This window comes from Dama dama, chromosome 9 (assembly GCF_033118175.1).
Source record: "Dama dama isolate Ldn47 chromosome 9, ASM3311817v1, whole genome shotgun sequence".
Classification (NCBI taxonomy): domain Eukaryota; kingdom Metazoa; phylum Chordata; class Mammalia; order Artiodactyla; family Cervidae; genus Dama; species Dama dama.
This window is the reverse complement of record NC_083689.1, coordinates 20,285,187-20,299,140: the sequence shown is the minus strand read 5'-3', so window position 1 is coordinate 20,299,140 and position 13,954 is coordinate 20,285,187. Positions and strand designations below refer to the sequence as shown.

General features: G+C 57.2%; 1 protein-coding gene across 1 annotated transcript; it reads left to right on the top strand.

Moving 5' to 3' along the window:
• Positions 1 to 387: 387 nt before the first annotated feature.
• On the top strand, positions 388 to 13,571 carry TIMM44 (translocase of inner mitochondrial membrane 44). Its single transcript, XM_061150486.1, has 13 exons — positions 388 to 526; positions 2,317 to 2,418; positions 4,281 to 4,451; positions 5,832 to 5,912; positions 6,830 to 6,979; positions 7,969 to 8,108; positions 8,405 to 8,490; positions 9,210 to 9,302; positions 9,396 to 9,520; positions 10,334 to 10,384; positions 12,040 to 12,129; positions 12,672 to 12,782; positions 13,079 to 13,571. Exons 1-13 carry the CDS (start codon positions 482 to 484, stop codon positions 13,196 to 13,198), a joined length of 1,365 nt encoding a protein of 454 aa, XP_061006469.1. The 5' UTR covers positions 388 to 481; the 3' UTR covers positions 13,199 to 13,571.
• Positions 13,572 to 13,954: the final 383 nt, after the last annotated feature.

Sequence of the window (13,954 nt, the reverse complement as noted above, 5' to 3'; positions counted from 1 at the left end):
GGGCGGGCCCATCGGTCAATCAGTCAGAACCCCACTGAATCGGTTCTTATGGTGGGTCGTTCTGTTCCGGTTTTTCCGGCCATGCGAACCCTGGGTTGTCTGTAGGAAAATCTCCACTCGTGACAGAATCCACATCTTCAGGCTCCGCCTCTTCGCTTTCTTATCCAACCACAGGTCTCTGCCACACAGGAGTACTCGCCCCCCAGGTCACATCCAGTCACAGGCCCCGCTCTTCCGAAACTCTGCCCTATCAGAGACCTAACTCTCTAGGATTCTCCCGCCCTCTGTGAGGCCACGCCCCTATTGTGGTCCTCCCTCCACGGCCCCTCCTTCCTTGGGAGTCCTGTCCAATGATACGCCCTTCCTTTCACAAACCCCGCCCCCCAGGACTTGCTTTTCCCAGGCCCAGACCCTACCAGGCAGACGCGGCGGATGACGGTATCGAGTCGCGCCCCGAGAAGGTCACACGGGATCCTCCAGCATGGCGGCGGCGGCGCTGCGGGCCGGCTGGTGCCGCTGCCCGCGGGTGAGCAGATATGCGGGGCCAGGAGGGCGGGACTAGGGAGCTCCGGACCCGCGACCTCCAGGATCTCGCTGTCCCGAGGTCTTTGACCTCTTTGCCCCTTCCCTGGGCTCCGCGAGAGACTCAGAGTTTGGTCACTGGGTCAGCCGAGGCCCGGGCGGGGGCCCGGTAACGTGCTGGAGCTAGGCCTGAGGGCGGGGGAGCCGAGACTGTCCGACCGGGGTCAGTAATTCATGGAGCCGGGCAGGGAGAGGATCGCCCCTCATTTCTGGCTGACCCCACGTGTACCGATGAGTGAATGGTGACCGTAGCGCTCCGTGGAGAAACAGTGGCGAGGAAAAGCCAGAAGACCGTGACAGTCACGGCTCAGCTTTATATGCTTGTTCCGCGACCGGGGGCACTTTCCTTCCCTCCTCCTAATCCTCTGAAAGTACGGGAGGTAGTTGTCGCCCTGGCTGAGAATCTGGGCTCACAGATGCCTTGGGGGTCAAGGCGTATAAAGTACATTGGGAAAATAGTACTCACGTTGCTACTATTTGATGCTGTCTCACAGGTTGGGAAACTGGGAGCACTGAGGAGCTAAGCAAGCTGCCCAGTCTCAGAACTAGCAGGGTAGCTGACCTGGCCCAAAGCTCAGGTCAGGAAGGAAAGTACCTCACAGGAATCTGAGTGTCAGGAGAAACAAGGTGTTTCTGACTCAGGGCAGAGCTTTTCTTCTGGACTGATTGTCTTTTGAGTCAGGGTTTGAAAGCTGCATGTACAGGTGTTTGGATTTGGGCACAAGACAAAAGAGGAGCCACCTTCAGGTTCTGTCCTCCTGTGGGGTTTTCCTCCCCAATTAGACAGCGATCCACTTCAACTTCAGACTGCAGCTGACATCAGTGGCTCCAGGATCAATGGCTGTAGGCATTTAGAAGGAGAAAACAACAAAGCAATTAAAACAAAAGTTTCAATAACTCACAAGAGTTACTCTTGAGTAGCTATAGGTGATCATAGCATCTGTCAGTCTGTATGTTGCTTAGAGTTCCTGGAGACAGGAAGCATGGAACAGGATGAGGAGAGGCCCAGGGATTGTAGACATGGAAATGTGATTTTGTCAGGTCATTGACATACGTCTAACTGGCTCCATGCTGGGTGCTAGGATGCAGCATTGAACAGGACCTACATGGAGCTTCCCTCCTGGAACTTAAGTTCATCATTTGGTCAGAGAAGAAATGCCTTTCACATGAGGTTAGCAGCATCTCTCTGCCCAGGTGACTCCCCTTAGTTGCTCTGTTCACATCCCAACCCTGGATCAGGACATGGTAGGTTTACTGTAGGGTCGTGCCTGGGACAGTAAGTTATCAATGTTTACCTCTGAAAGCCCAGGCCTCTGGTCCTCCAAGGCCAGCAGAAGTAGAGAAGGCTGGTGAGAGAAGATTGGTTGCTACCAGCATCAAGGCTCAGCATGCCCATTTTCAGACTAAGGCCTTAAATTAGACTGGCACATTTAGCCTTTAGCCTTCTTCCACCATAGGTTGGCATTTCCTAGGACCCGTCTGGTTTCCCCTAGGTTGAGAGTCAGGAGGGTACATGTGGGCCCTGCGGTACAGTTCCAAGATTTTCTCTTTCTACCAGATTCCACTGGCTTGTCAGAATTTGAGAAGATGGTTGAGCATCAAGCATGCAGGTGGCATGTGATAAAAATCATCAGATGAGTCTCAGGCAATCCCTGCTCTTTTAGGTGGACTATTTCCTTCCTTCCTCATCACCCTCTGGTCTAAATGGATCTTTATCTCTTCTCCCTCAATTAGAGATGTGTTGGCAGCGGAGTCCATCTCCTGTCCAGCCACAATCTAGTGCCACTGCCCCATGGTACCTACCAGCTGCCCCGGCCTAGTGGAGAGCCGACCCTGGTGAGTGACTCAAGACGTGAGCGAGCTGGCTGGAAGGGGAGGTGTGAGAGTGAGGCATAGGTGACAGAAGCCTGCAGGATGCTGCCCGCACTGCTGGGGCGTCTGATGGGCAGGCCTTCTGGAGTCACAGAGCCCAGTAGGCCTGGCGCTCTTGGTATCTGGAAGTGCTGGGCACACTTGGAGGTGGGGCTCCTGCCTCCCAGAGTGGAGTGGGATTCCTGTAGCGAGCTGAAATGCACCCCTCAGTGGGTCGCACGTCTGGGTCCTTCAAGCAAAGCTGGGCCTTACTTCTGGGAGACGGCCCCATGGGCATTTGCGTTTGCACAGTCACACATCTCCTGGAGCTGGGTTTCCCCAGGCTAGACCCTCCTTATCTTTATTTTTTTTAATTGTATGTATTTATAAAACTTTTACATTTATATTTTTATACAAAATTTCTATAATTTTGTTTTTATATAATTTTATATTTATGTAATGTTAGTTTTTATATTTTTATAAAATTTATATATAAAATTTGCATAATTTTATTTATCTATAGCTATCCTGGGTCTTGGTTGCTATGCTCGGGGCTTTCTCTAGTTGCAGCGAGTGGGGGCTACTCTCCAGTTGCCATGCATGGGCTTCTCATTGTGTAGGCTTTTCTTGTTGCAGAACATAGGCTCTAGGGCTCGGAGGCTTCAGTAATTGTGGCGCTAGGGCTTAGTTGCCCCGCAACAAGTGGAATCTTTCCGGATCAGGGATTGAATCCATGTCCCCTGCGTTGGCAGGTAGATTCTAAACCACTGGACCACCAGGGAAGCCCCGATATCTCTCTTACTCTTGATGCTGTTTGTCAGAAACAGCATTTTCTAGAGCTTTTGCCCTCCCCATCACTCCTCCTCAACCATGCTTCTGCTGGTGTTTCACCACCACGGGGAGGGAGGAAAGCCCCAAACCTCACACTGACTCCACTTCCACATGCTTGAGCAGCCCACACCCTCCCTTCCCTTTTGAGTCTCAGCACAGCCCTCTAGTTACCTGTGCCAGCCTGTCTCCCCAACCGTGTCCTGGGGCTGTTGTAGGTGTGGGACGTGTCTTTCCCATTAGTTGTCCACGTCTCTGATCTGCCCCGCCCCCCACCACTACCACCCAGTCCACAGCCCTGGGGTGAGTGGTGGGGCTGCTGTGAGCTGATGCAGTCCCTGACACTCTTGGAACCTGGATATCCCCTGGAGAAGGGCTGGCCAGGACCCATCTGGACCAGACAGCTGCCTGCCAGCAGCTTTCCTGGCCACCCCACCTCTGGGGCAGCACCCAGACTTTCCGCCTCTTTTGCTGGGGCTCAATAGCAGCCAGGCAGGCTGTTGCCCCCGAAACTGGTAGGGCGAGTCCCCAGGCCTGGTGGTGGACCCTGCGCACCCTCAGAAGTGGGAGCAGCCAAGCACACGAGGCCATGTCCCCCTGACCTGAGTCACTCGCTCACAATCATTTTTGAAGCTTTCTCTTTCCTGAGCCTGTGAAGGAGGAGAAGCCGGGATCTAAACCCAGCTGTGTCTGACCTCAAAGCCAGTGTCTTGGGCAGGGCAGTGCATGGAGCAGGGCCTCATGTGGGATCTTCCTGGACCAGGGATCAAACCCGTGTCCCCTGCATTGGCAGGCAGATTCTTATCTGCTGTGCCACCAGGGAAGTCCCTGGTCTCATTTCTTTTTATTGCTGAATAATATCTTGTTGCCTGGGTGCCCCACAGTTTATCACCTAATAGTTTTTTAGTGTGCCTCTTCTACTCTTCTGCAAAGAGAGAGCTCTTCATTGTTAAACCAGTATCAACAGGAAATAGAAAATTAAAAAGAAAATCCTATGTCTCTTTCTATATGCTTTCTAGTCCAAATCCTATTCTTCTGGAAGCAGAAAAGGCTTTCTCTCTGGCTTGCTCGATAACATCAAACAGGAATTAGCCAAAAACAAAGAAATGAAAGAAAGTATAAAAAAGTTCCGAGATGAGGCCAAGAAGCTGGAAGAGTCAGATGCACTCCAGGAAGCCAGGAGGAAATACGTGAGTCCCCTTCGCGACTCGTCTCTGAACAGACTTATTGGCCAACCCAGTATGTTAATCACTGTTAACCTCTCTCACTTCACCACCTCTCACTTGCTCCCTGGAGCCAGGAATTCCTGTAGCGCAGTGCCCCGGCTGTCAGGATCCCTGATGATGGGGAGTAAGGGGGCAGGGGGAGCCACTCAGCCTTCCAGGTCTGCGGTGAGCCTGCGGCATCCTCTACACACAGACCAGCACACGGGGGGCTTTCTGGACCTTCTGCATCAGAATCTGCATTGTGGGGGAGGCTCAAGACAGGGGGACGTGTATACTTATGGCTGACTTGCACTGCTCTACAGGAGAAACCAACACAACATTGTAAAGCAGTTATCTCCAATTAAAAATAAATAATTTTAAAAAGGAAAAAAAAAATAGGGAGGGAGGTGGGAGGGGGGATCGGAATGGGGAACACATGTAAATCCATGGCTGATTCATGTCAATGTATGGCAAAAATCACTACAATATTGTAAAGTAATTAGCCTCCAACTAATAAAAATAAATGAAAAAAAAAAAAGGAAGAAAAAGAAGAATCTCCATAGGTCTCTCAGGCACTAGGTTTGAGATGCGTACTCCAGAGGGCCTCTGAATGAAATGGGTAGAAAGTGGGTTCCAGGGCTAGTGTAATTGTTACGTGGTCGCTTGGCCAAAAAAATTGGGTTTTTCCATTAGAGCATAGGGAAACACCCAAACAATTTTCAGCTGCCTGTGAATGGGCCTGTGGCCCTTTATCTGTCTTCCCTCGAGGGCTCTGCAAGGCCGATGCAGAGCCCCGCCGTCTCCCCTGTGGGCAGCTGAGCCTGGGGTGTGGGCGCTTGCCCCGGATGCCCCAGGTCCCTCGGTGTTTTGCTGTGTTGACCCCCCATCCTGGGCCGCGGGCACAGTGAGGCCTGTTCCCTCCAAGTCTTCGCCAAACTGTCTGTGGGGGATTCCACCCTATGGGGGAGCACCCTTCCCTGTCATTAAGGAAGAGGAGTGGGCTGAGGGGCCGCCTGGGGGCAGAAGAGGCTGAGGTTGGGGCAGGGTGCCTGGGTGGGGGCAGAATGGGAACAGCACCCCCCACCCCGCCCCCGCCACCACCACCCCCCTCAACATATCACTGATGAGCAGATAGGCGAGTTCGTCCACTGCCACCCAGAGAGATTTGGGGCCTGGGGCTTTGTGCTCAGGAGGGTCCCTGTCCAGGCTTCATGCCAGGCTGGGGGGCAGCCAGGGACCCTGGGGGAAGGGAGGGACCCATTGGGCAGGCTGAGGGGGAGGGGTGTCTGGGGAGGAAGGGACTGCTGAGAAAATGCTGCTTTGGACCGTGCATCACAACACAAAGACACAATGTCCTTCCCCTAGAGAACCATTGAATCGGAAACCCTGCGGACAAGCGAGGTGATCAGGAAGAAGCTGGGGGAGATCACAGGCACCGTCAAGGAGGTAATGTCCTCAGGGCTCCCAGGGCCTCTAAGCCGAGGCTGCAGGGCCCGTCTGTTCTCACCTCTGGCAGAGGAGTGGGGCAGCAGGAGGAGCTGGCAGCCAGCACTGTGTAGGCTGGGGTGGTGAGCAGCCTGTCCACTCCAGAGGCTTTCCGGAGATAAAGTCCAGGATGCTCTCAGGAAGGAGGGCGAAGTCAGACCAGCCCACTGGCCTACAGTTCACTGGCCTGCTTCAGTTAGAAGCCTCTGTGCTACAATGGAACAGGAGAGTGAAATGAGGATGTTTTTCTTCCCTTCTTAGGATAGGAGGGGAGCACTTTGCCCCAAGGTGAGGGTGGAGGTGGGAGTGACTTTCCTGGAGGGCTTTCTTCTTTGTTGCTTCTGTTTGTTTTTTTCTGTTCTCCTGGACTGGATAGAGGGATCTGCCTGCTAAGTTGCTTCAGTCTTGTGACCCATGGACTGTAGCCCACCAGGCTTCTCTGTCCATGGGATTCTCCAGGCGAGAATACTGGAGTGGGTCACCATGCCCTTTTCCAGGGGATCTTCCCAACCCAGGGATCAAATCCGAGTCTCCTGCATCTCCAGGAGAGAGGGGCAGGGCTTTGAGGCCAGCCCAGCTCCATGCACACCTCCTCACCTTCTTCTTGCCTCCCTGCCACCCGTGGCTGCTGCTCCTGTGTATCCTGGGAGGGCTGGGGCTCCTCTCTGCTCCATGCCCGCAGCCCCAGGCCCAGATTCCCAGAGTGGTAGGCACCCTTCTCAAGCATGCACATACCCCAGTCGCAGCTTCACCAGCCAGACAAGCTCAGGTTGTCTGCTTCCGCCCTCCTTCAGCCTGGCTGGCCCTTAGCTCGGGGGAGCTCCTGCCAGCCCCCAGCCTGTGCCGCACTGACACCTCCCCCTTCTCTGTCTCAGTAGAGTCTTGACGAAGTCAGTAGAAGTGACCTTGGCCGGAAAATCAAGGAAGGTGTGGAAGAAGCAGCCAAGACTGCCAAGCAGTCTGCCGAGTCAGTGTCCAAAGGCGGGGAGAAGCTCGGCCGGACCGCTGCCTTCAAAGCCCTCTCCCAGGTGAGCTGGGCTGGGCTCCTGCCTGCGGGCACTCTAGGCCCTGGCCTGCTCCCAACCCCCAGGAGCCGAGTTCCCATCTATGGGCTCAGCCCCTCCCAGCTGTGTGGTCTTGGGCAAATCACAGCCCCTAGGGAGCTACTGGTTAACAGACCAAGAGCCTCCAGCCTGCAGTCAGTGGCTGACACCCTTAGGTCTGGCCCAGAACCCCGAGACTGTCACTCCCAGTCGCTTGAGGTCCTGAATTCATTCTGTGAAGACCTTACCGCACACGGGGCCCTCTGCTGGCTGCAGGGCCACAGGAGAGAAGGTCCGAGTTGCTGCTCTCAAAGGATCGCAGGACAGGGAAGGGGCAGGCAGTTCTGAGTAACATGACAGGAGCGTCCGGGGGTGGCTCCAGGCAAGAGGAGCAGGCATTGCCAGCTGCGGGCACCAGAGACAACTGGGTGTGACCAGAGCCACTGCAGGGGCCTGGGGGCCGTACGGAAGAGTTCAGGTTTTATCCTGAAAGCACAGCCACCAGCGAGGACTCGGGCAGCGGCTCAGAGGCGGCCGGAGAGTGTCTGGGGTGGTGGGGCGGGGAGGGAATGGGTTCCGGAGATTTGGGAAGTTGGGATCCACAGACTGGGTCAGCCTGGATGGGGGTCATGGGGCAGGGGCTGCTCAGGATGCCCCTCCAGTTGCTGGTTTCTCCCTACCTGAAGGGAGGTTTCCAGGGAGATGGGGAATCGACCTCAGAATGTGAGGGTCATCTGGGGGCTGCTCTTAGAGCAGGGGTTGGTGGGGGTGGGGGGGAGTCAGGGGCAGAAGTCAGATAGCCAGGGTCTCCTCATGGCAGCGAGCATCTACCTCCCCCTGAGGCTCCGACAAATCCTTGGCCTGCACCTGCAAGGCAGGTGACCTGGAGACGTGGAGCCAGGGTGGGTATACAGCTTCTGGTTGGGGGTGTCTGGGGGTCACCCAACTCCTACACGCCCGGCTGTGCCCTGCAGGGGGTGGAGTCTGTCAAGAAGGAGATCGACGAGAGTGTCCTAGGACAGACCGGGCCCTATCGGCGGCCTGAGCGGCTCCGGAAAAGGAAGGAGTTCGCCGGAGAGAAATTCAAGGAAGAGAAAGTGTTTGAGGCCAATGAGTAGGTCCCAGGCTGGTCAGGGCCTTCCCGTCCTGTCTCCACCTCCCTTTTCAGCCACCTGCAGTGTTGTCCGTCTCTGAGGACCACACGGGGTTCCAACCCGAGTCTGTCTGTGGGGTTTCTCTCTGCCCAAGGTTTCCTGGCTCCCTGAGAGAATGGAGGTTGGGAGGGATGGGCAGGGGAAACGAGAAGGCAGGGGGCCGGGAAGTGAGGCCGGGGTCATCACACTGACTGGTCCCTCTCCCCGTATGAGCAGCCCCCGCGCTGCGCTCACTGGCTTCCCTGGTCTTCCCCAGAGAGGCGCTGGGGGTCGTGCTGCACAAGGATTCCAAGTGGTACCAGCAGTGGAAGGACTTCAGGGACAACAATGTGGTGTTCAATCGTGAGTGTCCCCATCTCAGAATGGCCCAATGGCAGGGCAGTGAGAGACACTTGCTGAGCGCTCCCGGGGGGCGGGCACCAGACAGAGGAGGGGACTGGGGTCTGAGCGGGCCAGTCACTGCGGCAGAGTCACCCAGCATGTGAGCAGCGGAGTGCGGGCCTCAGGAGGCCCGAGGGGAAGCACCCAGGACGTCTCGGGCGGCAGGGGCTCTGCCGTCGGGGCTGGGTCACCATCTTGACTAGAGCCAGTGTGGTTGTGGGGCAGGCAGGCGTGAGTGCCCCCCCCCACCCATGCCCACCCCGATGGTGCAGCTGTGGATTTGGCCCTACACACCCCGCCTCACAAGCCAGGAACCAGCTCAAGGCCCAGCGTGCTCTGCCCAGTCTGGGGCACCTGGCTTCCCTTGTGCTGACAGGGAGCCCTGTCCCTCGTCCCTTAGGGATTCTCAGAAGCCTGTGTTTCCTTTGCAGTGAAAGCAGCTGCCAGTAGAGGTGGGCCCCCACAGTTCACACAGCCCCCCAAGCTCATGGTGGCAGGGTCTCCACTCCCCCACCCCGAGGTTGGCCCACAGGCCCTGGTCTCTTGAGGAAGCAGCAGCCTCCGAGAGGCCCCCTGTTACCCAGTCTGCTCGGGGCGGGGGGGGGGGGGGCTGTGATGGAGTGGGGGTGTCTTTCTGGAAGGGACCCCTGAGCCCTGACCCTACCCGCCACCTGCCACAGGGTTCTTTGAGATGAAGATGAAGTATGACGAGAGCGACAATGCCTTCATCCGGGCGTCCCGTGTGCTGACAGACAAGGTCACGGACTTGCTGGGTGAGTGGGCCGCCCCAAGACCATCCCCTCACCCTGAGCCGGCAAGGGGCGGAGTCCCAGGCCCTCACTGCCCTGCTGGCTTGGCCATCCCAGGGGGCCTGTTCTCGAAGACCGAGATGTCAGAGGTGCTCACAGAGATCCTGCGTGTGGACCCTGCCTTTGACAAGGACCGCTTCCTGCAGCAGTGCGAGAATGACATCATCCCCAACGTCCTGGAGGTGGGTGTGCACCGGAGGGGTGTTCTGCCTTTTCCCTGCCCCTCCATGGCCACCAGCCCTGGCTGGAGGCTGAGAGTCCTGCAGCCCAGCCCATACAGAAGCCTGTGGCGTGGCCTAGTAGGGCTGCAGGGAGCACTCCCCCAGCCCCCCGGTCCTCTGTGAACATCTGATTCCTCCTCCTGGGGTCCTTCTCCCTCCTCCGCATTCCCAGCTTCCTCAGGATACTCGGGGCAGGGCTGGGAGGAGGTGAAAAGGTAGCAACTCCCAAAAGCAGCAGCCCAGGCCCAGGCAGGATCCTCTGGGTGAAGTCATCTCAGCCCCCACCCCCACCACGCCCTGTGGTTCCCCCCCAGTGCCTCCCACCCCCCAGGACTCTCACCACATCCAGTTCCTATGGCAGCTTCTCTCCTTGCACCCGGGGAGCCCTGCCCCACACTCCCCTCTGCCCGCTCTGCCCCGTCCCTCCTGGGCCAGGCCATCCAGGGCGTTGTCCCCAGGCCGGACAGGCTGCCCCTGCCTGGCTACCTTGGCTCAGTTTCCCAGCTGGGACCAGACCTCCGACCACTGCCACCATCCCCTTCCTTCCCGCAGACCCTGGGGACCCACCCTGGGCTGCCCCACTGTTAGCTGCGGGAGTTCCCCTCCCACTGCCCCAGCCTGGCCCGGTCTCCGTTCCCCAGACTTGGACCCCAGGATGGGGCTGGGAGGCTGCCGAGGAAAGGGTCTCCTTGGAGAACATTCTCCAGCAGCATCTCCCTGCCTCCAAAGCCCACTTTCACTCTCATACTTGACTTTTTGTCTTTCCCTTTTTAGGCCATGATTTCTGGGGAACTCGACATTCTCAAAGACTGGTGCTATGAAGCTGTGAGTGCTCGCTGGCTTTTTTTTTTCCTGTTTAGGCCTAAGAAGTAACAATTTGAAGGAGATCTGCTTGGGTGGCTCCATCCAGGAAGAGCTCGATGGGGGTGGGGGTGTTGGGGGTGGGGGTGGCTGCAGGCTGGGGATCCAGGGGTCAGGGAAGTGAGTGGAAAGGGACACTGGAGAACCCTGGGGTGCATCAGATGTTCATTCTGTGCGTGGGGGTCACAGGTGCTGGCCAGCAAGTGGGGTGTGAGGCCCCACGGCCCCCCTCCCGAGGCCAGGGTTACATCACTGGGGTCATCCCTTGGGGATCAAGAGGGTGCTTCGGGGACACCAAAGTGGAGCTCCCACACAGGCGGCATTGGATGAATTCATTAGCTGTTTTTCTCATCGTGAGATCCTCAAACATAGATCCAAGCAGACACTGACATATTTCTGCCTGGGTAAAAGCTGCATGTCTTAAGGAGGCCTAGCTGTTCCTGGAGCTCCAGGTCCCAGGCCACAGGCAGGGCTGGGCTGCGTGATGACGGGTCAGGCGGCCTCGGGAGCACCCTGTCTGCCCTGTCCCTTCCTGGCAGCCTGCTTGTCCCCACGGGGCCACCTTGCCCCATCCTTCTGGCTCCCTAACCTGTGTCTTCTGGGAGTTTGTTTTTTTCACCCCCAGCTTCTTGATACTAAATAATCCAGAATCTCTTTTGGCTGATTCTCTTCTGTACCCAGCTCACAAACAAGTTGGAAAAAGCAGAGGAGAAGATGTCAGGTTTTCTTTTTAAATACTCCCCTGCAGGGTGACTAATCCAGCAGGCGTTTATGAGTGGGTTGTTTTTTTTTTTTTTTTTTTCACTTTGGTACTGTTAAGATGTGACTGGTTATCTCTGCCTGCGGGCTGCTGCTGGTGCTCCTAGAAACAGAGCTGAAGTTGAAGCCACTCACACCGGGGCGTTCTGAGAATGTCATCTTTGAGAAAGCACACCAGAACTCAGATTGGCACCTTTTCTTTTTTTTTTCTTTTCATTTGGTGTGTCCATTAGTTGCATAAAAAGTGGGTGCTGTTGGAATGTCTTCCATTGAGATGTGAGATTGCCATATCCCGGGCCTGGGAGCAGGCACGAGAGGGCTATGTGTCTTTGCCCCCATAGGAGGAACAGGCCGCCTACGGCCGAGAGCCACCCACAGGCGCTGGTCAGGGAGAAGCAGGCAGATCCAGGCAGCTCACCCCAGCGCAGCCATGGGGCAGGATGAATCCTAGAAAAAAGCGTTTGGTTCCAGGCCAGGATCCACAGGAGAATGTTCTGCATCAGCCAGAGAGGCCTCAACTTACCTCTCCGGGAGCATGATCCTGTTTGCGTTCCAGGAGCGCTCCCGACCTCACTGATTAATACCGCTTTCAATAGTGGTGATACGGTGCTGTCTTGGTAATGAGAGGGAAGTGTGTGACTTGCGCCAGCAAGAGGGTGGCACCAGCCTGCCTGCTCCTGGCATCTGTCACTCCTGGCGCGGGAGCCCTTTCTGGGAGGTACAGGAGCTGAAAGCCTGAAACTCCGCCTGTGAGCCCACTACTGGCCTGGGGTGTGTAGGTGCCCTCAGCTCCCAGGTGCCTTGGCGTGGCTTGCTCGAGGGTGGCCGGTCCCATGGGCATGTTCGGCTTCTTGTTGCAGACCTACAGCCAGCTGGCCCACCCGATCCAGCAGGCCAAGGCTCTGGGCCTCCAGTTCCACTCCCGCGTCCTGGACATTGACAACATCGATGTGAGTGCCTCTTCCAGGGTGGGGGGGAGGGGCAGGGGTGCTTCTCTGAATTGTGCTCAGCTGGGCAGGGTGAGCTCCTTGTCCCTGAAGGAGTAGGGTCGCTTTCACTGCCGGGTTTCCATAGTCCTGGGGTTGGGAATTCTCCAGCAAGTGATGGCCCAGGGGTGCTGCTGCTCAGACCCAGGGGCTCCTGAGGCCAGGGCTCTCCCTGCACCTTCACTGAGAAAGGTGGGGGCTCTGTTGGGACCACTCAGGCCCCCACTGGTCTTTCTGCCACGACTGTGTGGGAAGCCCACACCTGTATGGAAGACGTGGCTCTGAGAGGCCTCTGTGTGTCTACAAAGCCTCAGTCCAGGGAGCCTGTCTGGGTCCTCAGCGATTCAGATTCCCCTCATAGTTGGGAAGTGCCCACTGGAAGCAGACCAGTGGGAGGCGGTAGGCCTGGGGTTCTGAAGCTCGGGTCTGCCCCTGGATGGGGGCTGCAAGGAAGGCACCAGGGACCACTCTCTGAGGCCCATCCACCTTGTCCCCACCCTCTGCAGCTGGCCATGGGCAAGATGATGGAGCAGGGGCCAGTGCTGATCATCACCTTCCAGGCCCAGATGGTGATGGTGATCAAGAACCCCAAAGGGGAGGTGGTCGAGGGCGACCCGGTGAGTGGGCAGGAAGGGAGGGGCAGGGCATGCACTGAGTTCCCTGCACTGCAGGGCACCAGGACAGCACCTTGAGCTGGGCCTGGTGGAGGTCAGAGGACCGCTGCTGATTTGTCTGGTTTGACCAAGTCCTGAGTCCAGCCTCTGCTCTGGATCCCAGACCCAGGCCAACACCCCAGACCCGCTCCCTGCTCCCTCCCAGCCCTGATCTGACTGCAGCCATCACCTTGCCCTCCTTCTGGTGTGGGTACTGAGTGTTCCCCGCCTCCAGCCCTCACCCTTCCCGGGTTCCGCAGGACAAGGTACTGCGAATGCTGTATGTGTGGGCGCTCTGCCGAGACCAGGATGAGCTGAACCCCTATGCGGCCTGGCGACTCCTGGACATCTCGGCCTCCAGCACAGAGCAGGTCCTCTGAGCATGGCGGCCATGCCCGGGCCCTCCAGGGCTGACCCTCACTGTGGACACACAGGGAACTGGCATCCACCTGCAGCAGCCAGACCTCTGGGGACAGGACTGTCAGCTCTGCGCCTGCTCTGCCAGGCCAGCTGCAACACCGGCCAGATGGGGCGAGGAGGGTGGGGGCTGCATCGGCCCCCGGCGCCCTATCGGGCTGCTGGCCTGCAGACCTCAGACCAGGCACTCCCAGGACTGAGCAGTGGGGCCTGGGCCCACCGGCCACATCAGCCAGGCCATTTTAGCTCCTTTTTTTTTTTTTAAACAGTGCCCTTGTTATCCTGTATATAAGCGGAGATTTGGAAATAATAAATCACCAAAGTGCAAGAGAACAACTTGGGTTGTCCAGGGTGTCTGTCACTGGGGGTGGGAGCTAGGACTGAGGAGGAGGTGGGGGGTGGGCCAGCCCAGTGGTGATGGGGAGGCGGTCATGGTCACTAAAGAAGCTGCAACAGAAGAGGGGGAGGCTTTACCTGGGCAAGACCCTGCCCACCCTGGGTATGTGTGGGGGTGATGGGGGACAATGACAAGAAAAGCTATGGAGGTTTTCGGTGACCTGGCTGGGGTCTCTTGAAGGTTGAAGGTTGAGGTCCCTGGGGCCAGAGGACCTTTAGCGCCCGAATGAGTTTTTGGGGCACTGGGATCCTTCAAACAGGGAAACTGAGGGGTCAGTTGCAGAGGAGAATGGGGGTGTGGGAGCTGAGGTCTGGCTGGGAGG

Bases quoted from the DNA above. Each gene is read 5' to 3' on its own strand.
- TIMM44 (XM_061150486.1), top strand. From the start codon at position 482: ATGGCGGCGGCGGCGCTGCGGGCCGGCTGGTGCCGCTGCCCGCGG. The intron at 5,913-6,829 runs GTAATGTCCTCA...CTGTCTCAGTAG, and splicing joins TCACAGGCACCGTCAAGGAG to AGTCTTGACGAAGTCAGTAG. The intron at 8,109-8,404 runs GTAGGTCCCAGG...GGTCTTCCCCAG, and splicing joins AAAGTGTTTGAGGCCAATGA to AGAGGCGCTGGGGGTCGTGC.